At 42.4% G+C, this 22,909-nt stretch overlaps 1 protein-coding gene across 1 annotated transcript; it reads left to right on the top strand.

Moving 5' to 3' along the window:
- Positions 1-186: 186 nt before the first annotated feature.
- On the top strand, positions 187-22,022 carry LOC8025580 (protein rpi-1-like). The gene is made up of 5 exons (XM_042290606.1): positions 187-223; positions 15,337-15,428; positions 19,610-19,708; positions 21,528-21,621; positions 21,778-22,022. Exons 1-5 carry the CDS (start codon positions 187-189, stop codon positions 22,020-22,022), a joined length of 567 nt encoding a protein of 188 aa, XP_042146540.1.
- The last annotated feature ends 887 nt before the right edge of the window (positions 22,023-22,909 follow it).

Below are 22,909 nucleotides of genomic sequence, written 5' to 3'. Positions count from 1 at the left end.
AAAGATCAGACATATTACTTAACATTTCTGTATGATTGACAGGGAAGAGAACGTCCACATAAGGCGATCCAAATGTTTAAGGCTTTGGTAGCTAGCATTAAGACGTCATGCTCTTTTTGCCGTCTATAAAAGCAATGCGGAAAAACATGACTTCAACAACTGCCACGAAGACGTCCACAAGTCACCATGAAGAATCAAGCGTTCACGGCTCTTTTTGTAGCAGGTAATGTTTTTGCATCAGTACCGAAGTGTGGAAAAGAACAGTCGATTTATAAGTAATTGGCATGTATATTTGTTTACACCTGACTTTCTTTTGTAAGATTAACGTTATTACTCTGCACAAGAAAAGTGTACGGTCTTAGACAACGTAAGCCGGAATGACCGATTGCCAACAAAAAGAAAAAGAGAACCGGGCCCCGAGACCAAAAGCTTAATTCGCACGAAAAAAAGTACGCAGAGCAGAGTGTGGAGCTATAGTGGGTATGAGAATAGTCACTTTATATGATCCAGGATGCAGTAGATTACCTCCCTTCTGTGTTTTTTGAGACCACGTATTCGCGCTTGGCTACTTGGCACTTGCTTATTATGTCGGCTCCCTGCAACTCAGTCATTAAACTGTGACTTGCATGATCAGTCTGAATCATATATTGCCGCGGATTCACACTCGGCTATAGGCTCGTTCACACGCTGCTTTGACTTTTCCTCTTGAGGCGGGGCCACATTTCTTTCGGTCTTCATCTGGTTTCCAGAGCCCACTTTCAGCAAGGCAGCACACCGACCAAACTAAAAAAATATATTTTAACCTTTTGCATGCTTATGACATTCTGCTTCACCAATGTAAATAACCAATGCGCAAAGTTACAAGTAGTGTTGAAGACGTTACCGAAACAAAAATGGCCGCGACCTTTATCTCTCAAAGTTTTATAATGCTTAAAATGCATAATGGCCAGATATTTGTGACAGGTGGTTCTAGTTCACCTATCTGGCGCCACGTGGCGCATTCAGCCAGCACATTATCGAGTTTTGCGGTTTACTGCAGTCGAATGACAAATCTTTTTTTTTTTTTAATTGTCCACGTTTGACCTTTGTCGTTTCTGAAGAATTGGTGTGAGCTACCTCAGAAATATATTTTTCTATAGATCTAATACACATCTTAGACACACAGATTTTGCCATACTATTAGAGAGGTTAGAGAGGGATCCTATTTAACTTCTACAATAACAAATGTTTGTCCATACCCAAACATAAACTGTACATTTCAATTAACTTGGGAACTATCCGTAGTGGCAATCCATCGAAATGTCCATTCGACTGAGGAAACCGCAGTTTACACGTCATCATCTTCAAATGTCGGTGCTAGAGTAGCGGTACATAATAAAATAGAGTAATAGCATGGCAGATTGTTTAAAGCTTAACGTTTTGGCGTTGGGGCGATATTTGTATATGAAATACACGGCGCTCTACGGGCGCACTGCCCCAACCTGTCGAAAGATGGCGCAGGCATATGATGGTACAAATTTCTGGGGATGCATAGGGAATTGGTGAGAGAATCGTGTGTCACGTGAAGTATATTATCCCGCTAATGGCGGGGAACTAAATGGTTCTATAGGTCACGTGACGTGACGTCACGTGATGTCGATTACCCCCCCCCCCCCCTTCCCCTAAATTTGGCAGTGAAACTGGATTCGCATCAAGTTAACAAGCTGTGAAATTTCCTCTAAATTCAGCGGGTAACTGCACTGATGTATAACTAACATGACAAAAATTTCCCGCTAAATTTACTAGAAAACTGAATGTATCTTTTTGCCACAAGTCGTGAATTTTTTCAGTAACTTTAGCGGTGAAACTGAGTTGACGAATATGTGACGTGCCGTCAATTTCCCCAAAGTTTATAAGTCATGTAACGCCAGGTGGCGTTCCGTGACGGCACTTCCACCGCTAAATTTAGCATAGCATGCACGAACGGACGGAGGGAGGGCACAATTTTGGGGTTTGGGGGTAGCGTTAAAAAGAATTTCATGCTTTAAAAGTGACGAAAAACGTTACATTTTACTTGCAGAGAAAAGAAGTGTTGCCGTACTCGTTACCTTTAGAGATATAAGTAACGCACGTTAATTTGTATTTATTGATTAAAACCTTTCCTGCTTGAAAGTTACAGCTATGCATAAGTGAAATATCTCAAGAAACATAATATCTATGCAGAAACTTACCTCAAGCATCAACTTGAACATTTACAACTAAACATTTATTCTGAAAGAAGACGGAATTTAGTCTTGCGCAAGAAATGAACTTCCCAAAAATTCTAGGATTAGTTTTAATCTTAGAAATACAATAAAACCCAAACCAAAGCCGACTGATATTGAATAAACAACATAGTTTTAATAAAATCAGTAAACTGTCAGCTTGAGCCTGTTTCGCCTTTTTCACAAGCAGTCAGAAGGCCGTTGCGATCGACTTTAGGAAATAATGAACCATTCTTAATCAAGCTTGTCTGAAACAAGCAATGACCGGCGTATATTTCAATATTTTAACAGGAGGTCTCAGATGATTCACCATTCACGTGTGATCCGCAGGTCCGCAATCGTGACCACCCGTGGTGGCTGCCTACAATATCGCCTCCAGTAGTGATTATCGCGATGGATTCGCGATCCGCTGACATGTGAACCTAGATGCCGCTACAAAGGCTATGGTATGGAAGGCTTGGTCTCGTATTACAGTACGAGCTGGTGTTCTTACACAGCCCCTACTCCACGCTTCCCCCTCCCCCACTCCCTTCTCCACCGTATACCACAAATATATTAAACCAGACATCATCCGCAAAATTAATAAGAAACGCTGCATATTACTATACAACTCACGCAGTATAGTAGGGAGCGTTTGCTCTCGGATTCAAGTGCTATCCCAGCGACGCTGTTGTTCGTTTGTTCCAGTACTCCGGCAGCCAGTGGTTTATAGGTCTACGAGTAGAATTATAATGCCTTTTTGATAATAAAATAATAGTTTGATGAAATATTGGGTAAACACTCTCAGGGGTAGGTATTTAGTGCATGGTAAACCCCCTTTTGTCAGTGGTTCGAGATTTTAAAGGAACCTCAAATGGCCTGTCTCAAGACCACTGGGCCTGCGCACTTATAACATTGCATATGTTTGTGGCGGTCGAAAGAAGCAACAGAAGGCAGTAAACAAGAAACGTCTCCGACAAGCCTCAGTGTACCTTTGCACATAAGAAAGACCATTGCGACATGAACACGCGCTTCCCGAGTTTCGCGCTCTCACCAACCGCCATTCTATTCCAACTGATCTCGGCAGCCGATCAGCTAGCTAGCTCCGAATTCAAAATAATGATAAAATAGATTTTTATATAAGTAGCATGAAGGTCTACGTGCTTTCCGCGCGACATGTTAATCACCATTTTGTTTTTATTTTCCCACCGTAAAATTGGAGTTTTGAGGTTTCTTTTCTTCTTTTTTTGATAAATCCGAGTTGCCAAAACCGTATTCATGTTTTAGAGCAGTTCTTCGGCACACGCCAGGATATTACTTCCTCGAGATACGACACTGTGCACGTGTTACGAAGAAGCTTGGTGCGCAGGGCACATAACACTGAGAACTTTCTTTAATTTCGGCAGATAGTTATCTCCTATTAAAGAAGTAATGAAAGGACTAAGTGTGACCTTTTAGCCGGAACGACCTATACGCAGAACTACACTCGTATATTGGGAGGAGGGGGGGGGGGGGGTTACATGTAAAGAACCTTTTGGTGGCCTCAGAGCGTGGACAACTTTTCGCTGAGACGCCCTCCAGAGTCTGAGAAGCTAAGCCGATTAGCGAGACATTGGCAGCCGCTCCGATTCTCGCAGGAGGTTCGTTCTCAAGTTATTTCTATCAGGTTTAACTAGTTCCGTATCTTGTTTAAACTTTCAGATACTTTGGTTCAGAATTAGTCAGAATCGATTGTCCAATAAACAAAGGAGGTCCAGAGAAAAATGGCAATTGAAGTTCTGAAAAATGAAAGACGTATGCAAATATCTGTAACGCAAATGTAGAGCGCAGCTCTTGAGGAGGAGGACGGGAGAGAGCGGACCCTACTGAAAAAAACCATTTGAAATTTAAACGGGTGGCAAACTGGTCGACCCGTTTAAATCAAACGGGTGCAAACTTGTCGACGCGTTTGGATCAAACGTGATAATGGGATACGAGTAGCCGTTTGAAACGGTACCCGCTCTAAACATTACCCGTTTGATACAGGTGCCCGTTTGATACGGGTGCCCGTTCGACCTTGCACATGACCACACGTTTGAACGTGCCATTCGAATCGGGAAATTACGCGCTAGCCCTAAATGGAGATCGTCTTGTAGGTTGGATATCTTAAACTTATTTAAGACGTTCCGAAAACTCATAAACCTATTTATAACACGGAGGAAACACGTAGAACAAATGTGCTCACGTAGGTCCTTGCAAATGGACAGGAAAAGAGACACAAAAGATTGTTTTCAATTCTCCTCAAAGTTTATTACGTCTTCTGTAGACAAGTACAAACGTGAGAGCGATCTGTGAAATGTGAGAGGCACTCTAAGCTTTTATACAACTGATAAGATAGCAAAGCAATCAAGAATCGAGGTAATTCTAGAATATGAAGGTAGACTTTCGGGAAATTATTCGTCCGGCTGCCGCGAGAATAGTGGCTGCATCATTATATAGATAATATAGAAGAGTACGAGTAGAAGAACGGTCAATTGTTGCCAAGAAGTAGGTTGCAGTGCACTCACCATAAAAATATTTGACTTGAAAGATGTAATCCGTGATATTTTTCGACACGGTCAAAGCAGGACAAGCACACAAACACAACCGAGAGGGAACGGCTGCTTGGAAGTTTCAACAGGATGTGGCGCACAAGCTGTCATTTGCCGAACCCAACCAAACTGCAAGAATTTCTGACTTCTTTGAAGAATCGCTTGTTGCCGATATACGCGTAGGACTTTTCGAATACTGATAGCTTTGGTGCACATCCAAAACGTTGTCGAGAGACATCCTATACTTCGTTTCAGCTTCCGTCCGAGCGCAGCCAAAGGCTGAGGGACGGTTCGCAACATCGAGAAGAGCATTCCTACGCACCACCAAATAGTCCGCAAAAGTAATTTTTTTTAAATAACTGTTTTGTGCGTAAACATTGCACAATATTCCAGATGTGTACTGCTGAGAATGATTTGGAACTAAAGGAATTAAAGATCTGAAGTTCATGTTTTTATTAATATATGTAAATGCATGTGGTTTGGTGAAAACACGTACATCCGCTGGCAACATGGCTGCAGCGCTCGATTTTTCTGTGTGATTTCGTTCCCATACTGGCCGAATCATGTGCTTCGCTGCTTTCCTCACCGAGTCGCTTCAAAGCGTCCCTTCGCAAAGGCACGTTTGGGCGTCAGGCGCGAGAGGTCGTGAAGAATGTCTACTTTCAAATTCGGCAGGAGATTCCGGCCGCGTCGTACCGCGAATGCGCTGTAAACAAGAAAAGCGTCCGGGCCACTACAATTCACTGATACGCGGTGAAATCAGGAACTGCTTTACCTGCCAATCACATTGAACGCCGAGAAGCTGGTGGAAAGGACTACGCCTCGACTCCTGGTATATCCAGGCGATACTAGGAAACATCAACGGCCGGGTCATCGGGCACCTTGCAATGTGTACTTCCATCTCGAAACTATGCCGAACAGGTGGAAAGCTCGTACAGAAACGCCAGCGGCCAGCCTACGTACTGACATTCCTGTGACTAAATTTCAGAACGTGAAAGGGCGCTTTTTAAACCTGTAGCAGACGATACCGTTGACACACCCGTAGCAGACGAAATCCTCGGCCAGCGCGGGCGGCGCGGACGACCAGCGGCGCAGCGGAGTGATACAAAAGTGCAGCCGAGATCGCGTGACCTATTGCCGGCGTGTGACTGGCTCCGGCCACACGTAGCTTTGGCTGCGCTCAGACGGAAGCTGAAACGAAGTATAATAAGACCGCAGGGTTAGACGACAGATTGAAGCAGGTGGACGAGCAAGTTCGAGCTGGAACTGACAACAAGCAAACAAAGAAAAAAGCGGCTGCCAGGCGCACCCTTCCGGATCTCGATGCTTATCAGCGTGTAGCTCGCACGTTCCTGCGGGTCACGTGACAGGGGTGACAAGAGAGGAGGAAGGGGGCGAGGTCAAGGCGCCGGGACCACCGGGACATCCCCTCTCCCTCTCCCCAGACATTCCAGTGAGATGTGTTTTTGTAGCCTCGAAAAACAAACGCGCGCGCGCATTTTAGCACGCTGGAACCTTGGAAATGGCGGCGGGGCGGCCAGAAGCTCGGCTTGCGCCCGAGCGAAGAAAGTACTCAGCACGAGCTCGTAGTTTGACTGCTGCAACGGCGGGCGTGCTCACGCAATGCTCGATGTTCTTGCATCCGCGTGTACGCGTGCTACCTTCGCTGGGTCTTGAATTAAAGTGAAATGGAGTCTAGACGTACATTCTTTCACGCGTTCGCGTCTTCTGCGAAAGAGATTCGAGCTGAATAAGTAAATTGAGGCAACAAAAATGGACAAAGTTTAAAGTTCTGTGAAAAATATCGGCTCGCCCACGCCGCGCGTTTACGTAAAACAACAACAAAAAAAGGTGTTAGTTTCAGTTGCAGCATAAGCGAACATCAGCGCAATCGAAATATAAATATAATTACTTGCATTACGCGGACGATTTGAAATCGATGAACCGGCGCTCCCAGCCTTCCGGAAACATTGGCTGCCACGGATGAAACGCTAGGCGTGCCCACGCCGCCGATCTGTACGTTCAATATCAAACGGGCTCCGGAGAGCCGTTTGATTAATCCGGTATAGTTTGCAACATGGTCACCGGTTTGAGCAAACGTGCGACAACTTTGCCCAAACGTGTCGCCCATTTGCCTAGACGAGCGACCCATTTGCCCAGACGAGCGACCCGTTTGCCAAAGGAGTGACCTGTTTGCCCAAATAGGTTACCGTTACGGTTGATACGGGGGACCCCTTTGACAAACTGGTGACCGGTATGGTTAAACTGTTACCGGTATCGACCCGTTTATTTTCATATAGGCGCCAAATGGTTTTTTTTTCAGTAGGGGAGGGAAGGGTTTGCAGAGGAGGGTATGCCCCTCTTCCTCCTCCGTGCCCTCCCCTGCTTCCCTGCTCCTCTCCTCCTCTTCTTCTCCCGTCTTCCACCCCTCATCCTCTGCTTCTCGTCCCACACTCCTCCTCCTCTTCCACTCCGCCTCTCTCCTTCTTCCATCCTCCACCCCTCATCCTCTGCTTCTCGTCCTACACTCCTCCTCCTCTTCCACTCCACCTCTCCTTCTTCCATCCTCCTCGTCCTCTCTCTACTCATCCTCTCTTCTTCCTCCTCCTCTCCTTTTCCTCTTCCCCTCCTCCTCCCCTCCTCATATTTCTTCTCCTCCATAACTACCCCTCCTCCTTCATACCTTCCCCTCCTCCTCGTGCGTACCTTCCCATCGTCCTCCTCTGTACCCTCCCCTCCTCCACCAACAGTTTTCCCGCTAAATTTAGCTGAAAAATTTACGCCACCTGATCTCAACAGCAATTCCATCCCCGCTAATTTTAGCCGGGAAGCGAATTGCTCTTGAGGTCAGGTGACGTAAATTTTTCGGCTAAATAAAGCGGAGAATCTGAATTTGTTCATAAGTGAGGTTACACCAAGTCATGTGATGATATTTTCCCCACTAAATTTAGCGGGGAACTAAATTTCTTTTGAGGTCACATGAAGTAGATTTTCGCGCCAAATTTAGGGGGGAATTTAATTGTCCTTTGAAATCACATGACGTCAATTTTTTCGCTAAATCTACCGGAGAAACTGAATTTGTTCATAGGTGACGTGACACCATGTCATGTGACGTCATTTTCTCCGCTAAATTTTGCGGGCAAACTGAATTGGTGTTGTGGTCACGTGACGTCACTTTTCCCGCTAAATTTAGCTGGGAATTGAATTCCTGTTCAGCTCAAATGACTCCAATTTTTCCGCTAAATAACGCGGAGAAAATGAATTTCTTCGTAGGTGACGTGACGCCAAGACATGTGACGTCATTTCCCGGCTAAATTTAGCGGGGAATTAAACTGGTGTTGTGGTCACGTGACGTCAATTTTCCCGCTCAATTTAGCGCGTTTACGCCGACGGTGACGCCGACGGCGACGCCGCGAAACCCGGAGACGGGCGCCTAGGATCTGCGCTCTAATACATACTGTGTTGTAAGGGTTTCTTCGGTGCCGTATCTACAAGACAGACGAGATGGTATGGAACCGGAAAATACATTGTTTGCATAAACATTCATGCCAAAGAAACGCGTCTTTGTGAAACCACACGCTCGGGCTGGTCCTCACGACGCCGCACCAAAGAAGAACAATTCGTTTCTCTCAAATGCTATAGCAGCTACTATTGTGGTGGCCTCACTTCACAGCGCACATTCGGTATAGTAACCATTTCCCACCACCAATTTTTTTTTACCGCGAGCATAAGATTTTTTAGCATAATTCGATGACGCTACGGGAAGCCATTAGTAGTAGCAGTTGAATTCCTTGGTAAAATTCCGTATTCGCAACCTTAGCCAAGCATACGTCCTTAAACGTCCAAATCGGGAAGTTGTCCAGTATGGAGCAGTCTTAACGATGTTAGGCTAGACTAATAAAATGTTTTATGGCATGACTTACGAAGCACAGAGCTGTAAAGTGACCGAGATACACGTGAACAAAAAACCTAATAGAAAATTATCTTCCCGAGGCAGTGCGCGAAGTGATGCCAAAATGTGAGCCATATTAGGAATATCATTGCATCGCCATGTCGCTCTTAGTGCAGTAAAATCTCGACTATGAAGTTATCTCAAGTAATAATAGATTTAGTGTACTTGCCGTCAGATCTATGATGTGAGCGCATGTGCTGTTTAACGTACCCCGTTACCCAATATTTCACAGTGCCAAACAGTGAACAAACAAAAAAAAGCACACGTTTACACTGGCCGGCTCAACAGCTGACACAATTTCAAGTAACGTTCTCCCGCGCCAGACTGGAGCGGTTATATGAACTTCATATAGTCAAAATTTGATTGAGTTAGACTTTTATTTAGTTACTGAGCGCGAAGAGTTGACGACTTTAGAAAAGGGCCGATCCCCTCATTAAAGGTACACATTTAAGTGAATGCAATTAACCAATACTGAAAGATTCTTTGCAATTATTTTCTGGCGCTTTATTTTGAATCAGCACGAATACCAGCGACTTGCTGTGTTAACTGCATCTGAGATTTGGAAGCTGACTTAAAAAAAATGCGTTTTTATTACACATAAAGAATGTTTTATACATAAAAGCCTGTTAATGCTTTTTTGTGTGATGGACAACAATCTCATGTGCCTTAGAGCTGGACGAAAATAAATTCACATTGGCGCATAGTTCAGCTATGGCTATGTATTTGTCTCAAACTCAGACCGACATAAAGACACTAAAGAGATCTTAGGTCGCGTGGAATGTCGAATACAATTTTGTTGTATTAAAAAGAAATCGGATATTAGTTGTGCTTATCTGCGAAGTGTATTAACCGGTATCTTGTCAAGGACAGAGACTTATACCACAGCCAGGCTGGTCAAATTTAGGCTCGACTTGAGGACGAACGCACCTGTTTACTAGAGTGAACTATTTCGGTCAGTCCTTTCTGCCCGATGCGTTACGGCGCTGAATGTAACAAAAAAAAACGTTAGGAAAACAAAACGTTATGATAGTTGATGAGTGCTTCCATAAAAGTTAAACTGAAAATACTTGTCCCAAAATTTATAGAATGTCGAATCTATAATGTCAGCTTGCGCATATGTAGTTAAACACAGTCTTACAAAAAAACTGTTGTGATTTTCTATTTAAAGGGTGTTCGAAAAAGCCATCAGAGCATCTAAAAGTAGATAGCTTTTCATCTGGCTTTCTCTAGCTTTTCTATTGACTTTCTTTTGAATCTTGGCCCACTTTTTATTAAAAAAGCCTACAGACTTTCTGTCGCCTCCAAGATGCTTTTTCTGTAAATTTTTAACTGAAAAACAACAGACTTTAAAAAAAATTCTTTAAAGCTTAGCTATTCTTCCTTTAACAAAGATTGAGAAGATTATTACGGTTTCCACTCTGCTTCACCATGAAGCACGGAACGCCTACATCGCAACCCTGTTTACTGCTTCAGAGCCTTATATAGCCTGTATATTGAAAGGAATCAGTTGGCCAGTGACCAACTCAACACTTATTAAGTTTCCAAGTATCCGATCTTCTTCTCGGGAGTCTGTCAAAGGGAAAATGGTGTTCCAAAGTTTGTGGACGATATCTCTTACAAAAAAAGCATTTATAAAACTAATCATCATTCGGTGCAGTCACTGAAACAACATCCACAAAAGCTGCTCTTAGAAGAAATGTTATGGCTTCTCTGCATAGCCCTACTCAGGACGAAGCGAGTGAAGGCGGTTTCTCCACTTTAAAATAGCTATTTTGCTTTTGTTTACTAGTGGACTTGTTTAGTATGGTCATTAAAGTCACTAAACTCATATCTTATGGTAAAAGAGCAAGATCAATCACACAGCACGACACACAGGACAAACATCTTAAGATATGAGACATCAACTCGTCCAAGTTTCTATTTTATCGCTATAGTAACTTACAAAGTGAAAACGGTAAAACGTGTCTTTCGAACGGCTGTGCTCTAGCACGCGCCCGATGCCTTCCGTCGTGCTTTGACTGCACGCGCGCGCTCGAGGTGTGCCAACGCCGAAGCTATGCCCAGGGTAGAAGTCTCGGGCTGGAGGCGGGACAACTGAAGCTCCTCCCTACCTTTCTCGTGTTGTCAGAGATCATTGAGAGCTTGGCGACGGTTAACATATAGTCGAGGTGTGCCATGTTCAATAAAAAGTCAACAGAAAGTCTGTAACTTTTATATTGACTCTGGCTACAGTGAATCAACTGAACATTTTCAACACGAAGTAATGAAAACGTCTGCAGTCATTCTGAAGTCACTGTTAACAGGAAGTGAGCAAAAAAAGATCAACGTAAAGTTAATAGAAATTCAACAGCTTTTCTTTTGACTTGGGTTAAAGAGAATCATCAGAAAAGTTTCAACACAAAATCAACAAACGTTTTGTTGACCATGTCAAGACGAACTCAAAGTCAAAAGAAAGTAATCCGAGTCAACAAGAAGTCAACACGTTTTCAATAAAAAGTACAAAATTATTTTCATAGGGGTATATCATCAAATGATGGCCGATTTTCGTGATTTTACGTCCCGTAGTAAATAATCTACACTATTTAAAGAAGGGTGTATTCTCACACCTTTTGTCCCATATAAAACACCCCAAAACTTCAGTTCGACGTACAGCGCAATGGCGGATCTGACGCTGCTAACTTTCGCGAGAGGCTTGATAGCCGTGTCGGACGACTTATTAAAATAGCTAATGCACGTTTTACTGACTTAAGAAAAAATAATCGGGGTTTTCTTGGCCCTACTGCAAAACATCCGTATTCTTTCTGTGGCAATTAATACGTATTTTATCTATTTAATGAGTTAGATATCGCACTGTTATCAGGCACCTCGTAAAATTTGGAGCCGTCTGTTCAACTGTAGTGTGCTGTACATCAAACTGAAGTTTTGAGGTACATTATGTGCAGACATGGGAAGTAATCCATTACAAGTGACTACTTAATTGTAATCCGTAACTTTTTCAGTAATTGTGTAATTGCCGCGTTACTTTTTTCGGCAGTAATTTGTAGTGTAATTTGGTTACAAAATATTAGTAACGGATTAGTTTAATTACTCGTTACTTTTTTAAAAAAATGTTAACGTAGTACAGAAATAAATAAAAATATTAACGTAATACAACATGCCCCGACTCTGGCTAACAATGGAGTTCACGTGAGAATTAAATAAAAAAGTTGATCATGCACAAAACCCCCTAGAAGTTTCATTATTGTGGTCCCCCTATTAAAAATCGCTCTGATGGGACTTCAGGATTTTTTTAAAGGGTGTGAAGGGGACTTCAGGAATTTCTGAGATGTTTGACGGAGCACCGATATTTCCTGGTGGGTTCACTGGCCCCGTCAGAGGCTCTCCTGAAATGTCTAAAGTCCCCTTTACGATGCCTTGAAATGTCTGAAAGCCTGTCAAGAACTTTTCTAATGGGGTCGGGAAAACCTTCAGGCCTCTTGATATGTCTGTGTGGGCAACGGCCCAGGTGGAAAAAACCCATTTCGCAGAATTAATGAACATAGCTGCTTATTGTACGCTACGGGGGAAAAATAAGTATTTGGAGAATGCCGATCGTGTGTGAGTACGGTCAGATTTTTATTACTGCTCTTCTATCGAATACGAGTGGGCTCCTGGACCCGTCTGTCACTGCCCGGGTGTTCGGTCGCGAAAGAGGCTACTAAGGGCGACCGCCCATGTGGAGAATTGACGAGCCGCGGGCCGAGTGGTGTTGGCCGAGCGGCGTTTTGAGGCGAACGCAATCCTGTCCGTTCGAGGCGAAATACGTGCAACCATGTATATATAAAAAAAAACAAGAAAAAAGAAAAGAAAAAAAAAAGCCGCGAGAGCAGTGCGCGCTTTCCAGGAACAGGGACGCACGCGGGAGCGACTCGTTCCGGGAACCGGTCCCCCCACGGGGGACTGTCCCCAAAAGCAATCGCCTCTCTCCGCCCGGCGATGGGGAGAGGGTGCAGGGCCGCCAGGCCAGCGGTCGGGGGGAGGAGGGTGGTGTGTGCAAGCGGGGGAGGCCATAGCCATTTTCTCTCTGCTCGTGTGCGGTTACGGTTATCCCACGAGCCGGGATGTTTGGAGCGGACCAATTTCCTCCAGGAAGGTGAGCATGCATGGTTTTGAGGGCTCGCCCCTTGGTCTGTTTTGATCCGTGCAGTTTCTTTCTTGGTACCGCAGGTGAACCATAGTTCGGCGCAGGCCGCCTTCAGCACCGCTCGAGCGCCCTTGTGTTCAGCGCATTCAAGGAGATGGTGGCCGGTGTCGGCTTACTCGCTGCAAAGCCTGGCAGTCGGGGTCAGCGTCCCACCGCATGTTGCGCCTGCGCACCGGGATTATGGCACTGTGGGTGTTGAGACAGTGGATGACGGCCGCTGTCCGGACTTGTTCCTTGCGCCTCTTCGTCCGTCCGACTTCAGACCAGCGAGCGAAAAATACGCCGAAGACTCCGGCGCGATATCATCATGGGCGAAACCGTGACTGTGCTCGGGATTTCTCAACGGCGGCGGGTGCTGCTTACGAGTTTGTGGTTTTCGCTAAACGTGCTTACTGAGACTGTTTATGTGTACGTGAGGTGCACCTGCTCGGTTTTATTAGCTGAACTACCGTACATCAGGAATATACCCAGCGGCATTGTGAGTACTTTGAAAGGTATTTTTCTTTGTGATAAGGATGTCAGTTGTCCCTGTTTGATGTGATCCCTTTTGTCTACAGCTCCTTGCGCCGGGTTTGAAAAAGCGTTGCTTTTTGAGTTATAATATGCATGTAAAACTAAATGTCGGCAATAAATTTTCAGTGTTTTGACCTGCATTTTTGTCTATGGTTCACAGTCATTTGGCCGTCTAAAGGGTTGCTGGGCTAAAGGGCCTGACGGGTTAAGGGGCTGTGGGGCTAAAGGGTTGTTCTATGGGGTACCCTTGAAGGGTTTTTCTGTAGGGTATTTTTTAAGGGTTTTGAAGGCCTGTGAGGTCCCATAATCCTTCAAGGCTGACGGGCCCTTTAGAAATATTTTCAATAGGGCCGACTTATAGTTTCATTTGCCAGACAGTACATATAACAGGATATGCTACACTTTCTGGACAAAGACATCACTTGGGTCTTGCAGGGGTTCAAAACTCAATTGTTAGGAATACACCAGCTTTAGACTGAATAGACATCATCTTGCAGCAAAGCAAAGTCATAGATAATGTTCACCTGCCGAAACAGTTTAACGTCGTCTGCAAAGATTAGCACCTGCAAGTGTTTCATTTGTATTAAATGCATATTTTAATAGGGGTGAAATATAAATATATTTAATTAAATATGTCTAAGACACCCGCTGAATATTCTAATATTTTTTCGTACATTTAAGTGTACTTAAGTTGTACGTAAAGCCTATATTTCAAACATCTTTCGTCGTGTTGCTTAAAATACATTGTAATAAAAAATTAAAAAAAAACTTGGAAGGTCAATAGTAGTGTTCTTTTAATGCACTTAAAATTTTAGATATAATAAACAATAAGAAATACATTTCAAATAACATAGAAGTATACTTGGACATATCAAAAACGTATTCGTTTTCGCTTATGTGGAAACTAATATTTCTAGCATTTTGCGATTTTGAGGACTGTGAAACAATACAAACTTCTTCAACAAGAAAAGCATTCAGCATAATGCAGTCCAGAGGATTACTTCCGTTGTCCAAATCAATTGTCTGCAACGTGCCTCGATAGCCGGCCATGCCGCGGTACCCATACTAGGGGATGTTTCCAAATCCAGAAACTGGATGGCAACATATAGGGATTTCGGGGCGCACACTTTTGCGCAACGTTAAGCAATACGTGGAGTGAACAGAAGACAACTACATGTATTTATAACGCTTTATCACGAAGAAGCGATTTATAATGACTATTTACAAGCATTATTAACGTTTTTTTTAATCCCAATGAAGTCACCAACTCGTAATTTTGTCAGCCTTTGTCAAAGGTAACAAATAATATATTGATTGATTGATGTATTGATTCAATAATTGACAAAACGCCCATAAGTCTAGTTGATCCATGTCCGCTCACGAAGCAATCACTTCGATGTACGGCGAGTGACTCGAACGCAAGTCACAATTAATTTAGTATTGTGAGTTTCGTCTTCAATGTTACACTCAGAATGAAGTGAGTATCTAAAACTGACGGCTGTTGTGTGATTAACGTATACGGGATTTTTCAGTAACTGCGCTCGTACGGCCTCGTCACTCAGCAAGCTTGGTCCGTTGATTGCAGTAATTGACCTCCCTAGTATTTTGCGGAAAAAGAGACGAACGCGATTTATCGTGCATTTATTTTTCAATGAGTAATGTTCCTCCTATGTGCCTTTGAGATGGCTGATCTGTCACATTTTTGAGGAGTTACCCTAAAACTCCTAATATTTACTAAATTATTACATGTATGCACACATATGTGACCAGAGTTACAGATTGGTTTTCAGGTTGATCAAGACAAGCACCTTAGGATCAGTCAGTTTCTTATTTACGTATCTGTATTGAAAGCCGACGCTTTATCAGCCAATGACGAGTTTTTTTTAATATTTTCAGCTCTGCTGCCGATAGCGAACTGCGCTCCATCAGCGAAGCCAGAGGAGGAAGATCGATCTTGTGACAAAAGGGACGCGGATGCCCAAAAAGTGGTGAGTCTGTTGAATGCTTTCGAAGCTATTCCGCCCTAAAGTTAGAAGTCTTGGCTGTGACGCCACGCTCATCATTATCTACCCTGAAGGCCGACACGCTAATTAAATTTGAAACCCAGTGGATCGACGGCAAGATCCATGGACGCCAAAATCAGTTTATATTGGAAAAACATTTAAGTTCGAAAAAGTCCGTTTGGGTAGACTAACACCTCAGACATGATTTTTAGAACTCAGGGTGAACTTAAGACACGTGGGCATGTAATGAACAACAAAAATGTAAGAAATGTGGTTGTCCGCGCCTATTCAACCTACAGCAGCATGCGAACGTGGTTTCAGATGTACCATTGATAACATGCAGGCTCATTAATCTTCCTGTAGAGCTTTTGACATTTTTACCCATTTTAGTTCAGTACACATGCCGACTTGCATGATTAGATACAGCTCTCAAGCCTTGAGCCCCATGCCATTACAAACTCGCGCCCCATAATCACTGATAATGGGTGAATATTTGTGGATTATTTTCAAGAATAAATGTCCTTAATTGTATTGTCCTGGCAGTCTCTACCCATATGCTGGGCTGCGTATACAGTGATTCTACTTTCTTAGACACGTTTATTTATTAAATAGCGCGAAAAAGACAAGGGCAATGAAAAAGAACTTGAACTACTAGGACTGTTGAATTGACCGCCAATTCAAAAATATTTCAGTATTCACCAATCAGAATTCGATAAACAGGATGCTTGATGTTATTTCATGAAGATTTAATTAAAAAGACCATGAAAGGTCTTTTTAATCCGGTTTACACGCAATGCACCCAGATTCGATCCCTGAGGGCAACAGGAGGTTATCTTTTATGGCGCATCGACACTGGCGGTTGAGCTGCTTTTGCGAAGTGGTGGTGGATGCGTTTCGCAAGCATCCCCGTTTATACACACCGAGACGAGGTTGACGGTTTCGCGGCGATCACGCGCGATCTTTAGGGACTTGCGTTTGCCAACCTTGATTTAAGGTCCGAAATCTAATTTAATCTGCAGTCCAAAGCCAAAATTTTCTCATTTTTCCAGGGTTGCTTTTACCACCTTTAGCGCTACAAAGCCAGAAGTACTTTAACTCACACTTCGAAATTTTGGACAGTGAAAAAAAAGAAAAATGAACCCTCGAAACCACGGCGACGATTCCCTCGATTTCGCCCCCGAGCAAAGCCCAGCAAGGCGCGCCTTGCTGACGCAGAAGAGGATGCCCCGACCCATTCTTCGGATTGGAACCTCCTTGCATATATAGCTGACCTGAATAAGAGGGCCTAAGTTTCACCCCTCGTTGTTCGTTTTTTTTTTCTTCGGTGTTGTGAGCGGCATTGGAGGTGCAGGGATTAGGTTCGGTGCTATGTATTTATTTATTTATTTATACATATTGCAAGCCCGTGGCAGGTGGCAGGGAGGAACAACATATAAAAAAGCGATAGGTTCATACCTCCAACAAAAACTTTGAACAATACTGTATTTATAAAATTTTATACAAGACGCACCCATAGCAAAATGAAAAGAAAAATCTAAATGCCCGTAAAAAAAAGCAATAATCACATTAACAATAACAATATGCTTACCACAATAATCAACAATAATCGAATGCACGTGCCGTGTACATTCGAACTGATAACAAAAAAGAAAATATAGAAGTTGGTTGGTGGCGGACTCGCCTCTCGGCACTGACACCTCGATTGAATATGCTGTTTTGTTGTTGGCTTGATATTAAACTCAAATGAGCGCCGCGTGGATTATTGATGCACTGTCTGGTACGTACACTTTATTTCTTGAGTAGGTTCACTTTATTCCGCTTGGTGGTAGAAGCTTCACCGGTCAAGCTAGCGCAATTATCTTGGGTGTGCGCCGCCATTTTCGCGTTAATGTGTCTGCTACGCAATTATACGCGCACGTTATCTCTATCGGCCTACGTATTCGTGATGCGCTCTGTCGAAAGCTTACAGTAGTTTACGCGGCTGCCAAAGTGGGAATGGAAGCTGTTACTTCGGGCAATCGGAGGCGGGTTCCTATGTTCTACGGATAAAGACGGACATGGCAGCGCAGCGACGGAGCAACCCAAATAATAAAGAAACTAGCTTGCCCGAATCAAAACCACCGAAGCGAAGCGAATTAAGATAACAAGTCAATTATTTTTGTTTCGGATTCAGGTCACCGAAGCGAACATTCTGTTACTTCGCTGATTTGTCTGCTTCAATGAAGGACTACGGCGCCTCCGACACCTCACCAGCGGCGGGTGCCATCTTGTCTCGAAAACAATCGACGTTAAGTCGGCGTGGCGCCGCGATTGGGTGCCTGTTCGCGAAAGCGGTTGGATGGAAACGGTCCCGAAGCGGATGGCGAAAACGCGCCCCAACCGCGCGATTCCAGCCACTGCGCGTTTGAAAACGTGCAGATCAGCTTGGCGGTTTCGTATCCGCTACCAATGTTTACTCGTCATTTTATAGTTAGAAATACCGCGACAGACGCCCTATACGCTACGACACCAACTACCACATCAAAAACATAAATAACTATGCTACAAAGACAACGTGCGACATTGGGACGAGCCGACCAATAACAGTTATCGCTTTAATTTGAGAAGTTTTGCCTTTTTTAGAGCGAGTCTGTTCCCACAGAAATATAGAGCGTAGAAGTCAATTATTACTCACGCCAAATTGATTCATTCGGGGTGTAGGAAAACAACACTGTTTTCTTTGTAAAAAAAATTCAAGCGCAAAAAAAGCTAGCATTTGTAATACGAAAAGCAATATCGCGTGTAGCGGTATCTTTTTCCTTAAGAACCGTGAAGGATAAGAATACCGAAACAATTATCACCCAAAGGCACGCAATACTGTAAGCAAAACAAAAACACTTGTAACTTCGAGGTTGGGGTGTGTAATTGTATTTGTTTCAACGACAGTCTACAGAACAGACCACACGCACCGTCAAAAAATGGTGCGTTACCCGAATTACTTGCGAACAAGAACCCATAACACATGTTGCCCCGTGTTATTTATTTATTATCTACAGGGTCCGAATATACCGCCATTATTATAGTGGTTTGCATGCGGTCATATAGTCATTCATTGATTTAGTTATAGTATAGTTGCACAAATAACATAATTGCAAGATCATGACCAGCAGTAGATTAGCAGGTAACGCGTTTCTCTTAAGTGTTCACAGCTTTTCTTAGGGTAGAAGCGAGGGCAGCCATAATGATCTGTACTGGTTAAACGCAGAATGGGATTCAAATAATTGAATTCATCATATTATATGTTCTAAATTGAAGATGCAATTTTCGTTTTTTTTTTTTTTTTAATATTTGACACAGAGGGATTCTGGATCAGAATTTTTAGAACTAGGAATAAAGGTGGTCGAGGAGCAATATTATTAAAAGGGGTTCGGGGAGCTTTTCTTTAATGGACAACTTTCCATTTTGTGCAAGCATCTATGCACCAGTAGGTACATAGATGCTTCCTTTAAAAACGTCTAAGAATGTATAAGAATGACATTAAACTCCTCATGCGGTTTTCCGGTCAGGAACTTATTGTTCCAAGCCGTCAAAATCGTCATATTATCTTCGAGGATATACTTCTGATATATTAAAACATTTTTTTCTGAGATTGACTGTTTGGTACACCCGAATTGAAAACATTCGTCAACGATGTGAGAACCCGGCCGCGAGGTTCTAGCGCATTTCCGCCATTCTGATTAGCGTACTTTCATGTAGTTCTTACCGAGAAGAGTCACATGAGATATACACTGATATTATGTTTAATATTTTGTAGTACTGAAAAAATGGTTCTTTCACTGTTGAAGGATGTACCCCGAAAATTGTAATTGCTTTTTTTCAGAAAATAAAAGACAGCCAGTTAACCCAGCTGATCTCTTCACGGAGTGCATCAAGTTTGTTACGAACGAGCTATTTACAACCTTTTCTGGTTATTTTCTAAACCAAAATTTAAAAAAAAACTATTAGCCTGCTGGATCTTCATGAATGCCAAATTAGAGGCAAAGGTTGACGTCTAAAAATTACTTTATAAAAAATGTGCAAAGTTTACGATATCGTGATGCCGTTAGTAGTGTCGGGCAGTGCAGGTATAGATATACGGCTGTTCCCTACATACTTTCAATCTTTATTTTTGCTTTTATTTTTTCTAGGCTAAACCAGTTATAACCTGTAATTACTTTTGCTTCCCATACAAAAATGATGATGTCTACTGGGTAGAAAAGTTCTATCCAGACGGTACGCCGTGCTTGGTAAGTTTCTTTGCAATTTAATGGACGGCTCTAAGACATAGATAAATCTTTATTAATTTAATATGTTGCTTGTAGTCAATCTTGGACTTCAATTCTTAACGCCTTTTGATCTCAAGAACTCAATGTCAAGACCCTTTAAACAAATATTTATTGGTAGCCACTGAATTTCACCTATACCATACAAGCTAATTTTAGAAGCTGCAAATCTTGACTCCACTACAACTTCCTTGTGCATTTGATATTGATTAGTCTTTTTTTTTCAAGTATTTTTTCTGGCTACAATATTGCATGATAGGTCTATACATGTAATAAAATATATTACCACGAACACTACCAGTGTTTGAACACACGCTGCAACGTTTCTAATTTACGGCGAAAGAAACACGATCCCGCTGGTTTTCTTTTGGAAGAGGATTGAAATCTTCAAAGAAATCTTTATGGACATTCACATTTGTGTGTCTGAGAATTTCAGAAACTGTTAATGCATGCATGTCTTGATGCAACTTAATGTAGTCGTCTTAATTTTTTTTTTTTTTTTGCTTCTAGAAATGAAAAGATTTAGTTGTCACTGTACTGAATTCCACATCCGTATTTTAGCATTTTTAGTTTTGATCAAGATACTTTTTGAATATTTTATGTATGCTAGTGAAATGACCCAAATTCAAATTTTTTTAATCTTAATCATCAGCTGCTTAATAATTTAAAGCTTGTAACTTAAAAAAAAAACACTTATCGCATTTCAGGATGTATTAGGTAGACTATTTTCGCTCAGAGGGAGCGAAGAAATTAAATAGATGCAACTTCAAATATTTAACTATAAATTAGAAATATTAAAATAAAAATTGTCACCAGATATAATTGCACTGCACTATTTCCCGTGAAAATTTTGCGATATCTGAGGCTCAATATTTACCTGTTCAACAATAAACGCTGTAAGGTTTATGCTACTATTTAAACAGTAAACGTCAGAGCATTGTTCAAAAAAACGCCAAAACTTGGACCGAATTAGTGACTATTCCGATTCTTGTAAAATAGATTAAATTTTGTACAATGCAATCAATATGTGTTCCATTTTGTTAATTATGTATTATCCACATCATGGTCTTTCATACGGTCGGCACTGGCATTCCACCAAGATTAAATGTGTTTTTCAAACAGTATAGCGCTGTCACAAGGAAATCACTTTTGTATTCGTAGGGTTCTGCAGTAACTGCTTTTGTTTGCACCATAAACGAATACGTGGCACATCGCATTTAAATGCGTTGCAGTCTTTTATTGTGCTGAATTATTTTAGGCAACCTAATATCTCTGGCAGAAAAGGAGGAACTCAGAATTTTCAACACACGACACTACATCCTTTATAAACATTGAAAAAAAAAAAGATTTAACAAACAAAAGCGCACGGAAGTCACACACCTCTTATGGCCTAATTTAGCAACTGACTCCAGATAGCCGCATAAATTTTGATTCTAAGACAAGTTTTCAGGTTGATATATAGAATTGTATGTCATTAGTCGTGTAATTACGTCGTCGCCCTCACGCCCAGTTGCCCAACGCGACAAATAGGAGTATTTGCATAGTGTCTGTAGCTCATTTTTCAGCTTATCTTGAAATATAGATTTTAATTTCACCTTGCATAACTCAAAAGATTTAGGTCGCCTGCTGCATGTACTGACAAACACTTTTTATATAACATACTCTGATGTAGAAATGTTTTACTGGGTTTTAGCTTCAAACATTCCGCCAAGAATAAATTACAAAGCACTAAATGATAAATTCTCAAGCGAAAATTTGTATATAAACGTTACTTGCTTTGTAGTTCAACTTTGGACCACTGGAAAGCAAGTGCATGAACCAGGACTGCCATCATCCATCTAGTCCTATATTTAATCAGACGTTGAATGCTCCGGGTGGTGGCGGAGATGGCGGGGAGAAAAAGACCAAGAATAAGGAAGCAGGTGACGGTGGAGAGGAGAAAGAAGAAAAGGAAACAGCTGGCAATGAAGAGAAGAAAGATGAAGAGGAAGAAGCAGATGACGGTGGAGAGACGAAAGAAGAGAAGGAAGCAGCTGGCAATGAAGAGAAGAAAGATGAAGAGGAAGATGCAGATGACGGTGGAGAGAAGAAAGGCGAGAACGAGGAAGCAGGTGAAGCTGGAGAGAAAGAAGAAGAGGAGAAAGATGGGGAGGCAAAGGAGGAAGGCACAAACGAAGCGGAGGGTAACGATGAGCTTGAGGAAAATAATAAAGAGGACCAAAATAACGAGCAGAAAGAAGATACGGATGAAAATTACAAGGAAGAGGGGGAAGATTAAGATAAGGAAGTCGATAAAGATAAATGTAAAGAGGAGGAGGAGAAGTAAAAATAAAGAAGAGGGGCGAGATATAGAGAAGGAGTAATCGGAGGATAGCGAAGCACAAAAGAAAATAATGACGATGGCTAAGACACACTGATCACCTAAGAAACCAGAAGCAAGTCAAAAGCACCCGCACATGGAAAGGTGAAACATACTTTTGTCCTAGGTTGCATCATTTATTAAAAAAACTTAACGCGTGCATCCTACGTTTGTTTAATGGCTATTTCAATTAAACTTTTTATGTTTACATTACTAGCCGTGCCTTGCACCCCAACGGACTTCAGATCGCTTCATTTGAGCTGGACTTCCGAAATGGCTTATTCCACATGTTAGCACACTTCGGGGATGCAAGAATAAGAATGTTGGAAATATAGGGAGGTATTTTAGTGCTCTATAAATCATATACCAGGCGATTAGTCGTCTTACGAAAGTAATAAAGAAAGTTCCAAGATACCTATTGTGAAACGATCCTTTAACAGGGTCCCATGAGAACGAAGGTAACTTCCAAAGAACACAAGAACAATCAAGTAGACAGACAGGGGCACCCCTGTGTGGCTACTTCATTCTGCCTGTGTTTTTTGTGGCGCTTACCAGCGAGATAATGAACCAACTGGCCCAAAATTCTACTTCACCCCAGGAGACGTGCTAATGACATAGTTCATAACGTTGCAAGGAACGGTTTTATGGAGGAGTGGAGGGTTTGCCTTATGATTTAACCTGAACTTTCCGTGATTATAGTGTGCAAAAGCGCCACCTTGCCAGATTTTTGTGTAGATAATCTATTAGTCTTTCATGTTCAACCGCAATTTAATATAGGAACGTCCTTGTCCATTTAATGTTGAGGA

The sequence above is a fragment of the Ixodes scapularis genome, unplaced genomic scaffold (assembly GCF_016920785.2).
Source record: "Ixodes scapularis isolate PalLabHiFi unplaced genomic scaffold, ASM1692078v2 PGA_scaffold1__304_contigs__length_218370807, whole genome shotgun sequence".
Classification (NCBI taxonomy): Eukaryota; Metazoa; Arthropoda; class Arachnida; order Ixodida; family Ixodidae; genus Ixodes; species Ixodes scapularis.
The sequence above is the reverse complement of the archived record's forward strand: the minus strand, read 5'-3'. Positions and strand labels throughout refer to the sequence as shown.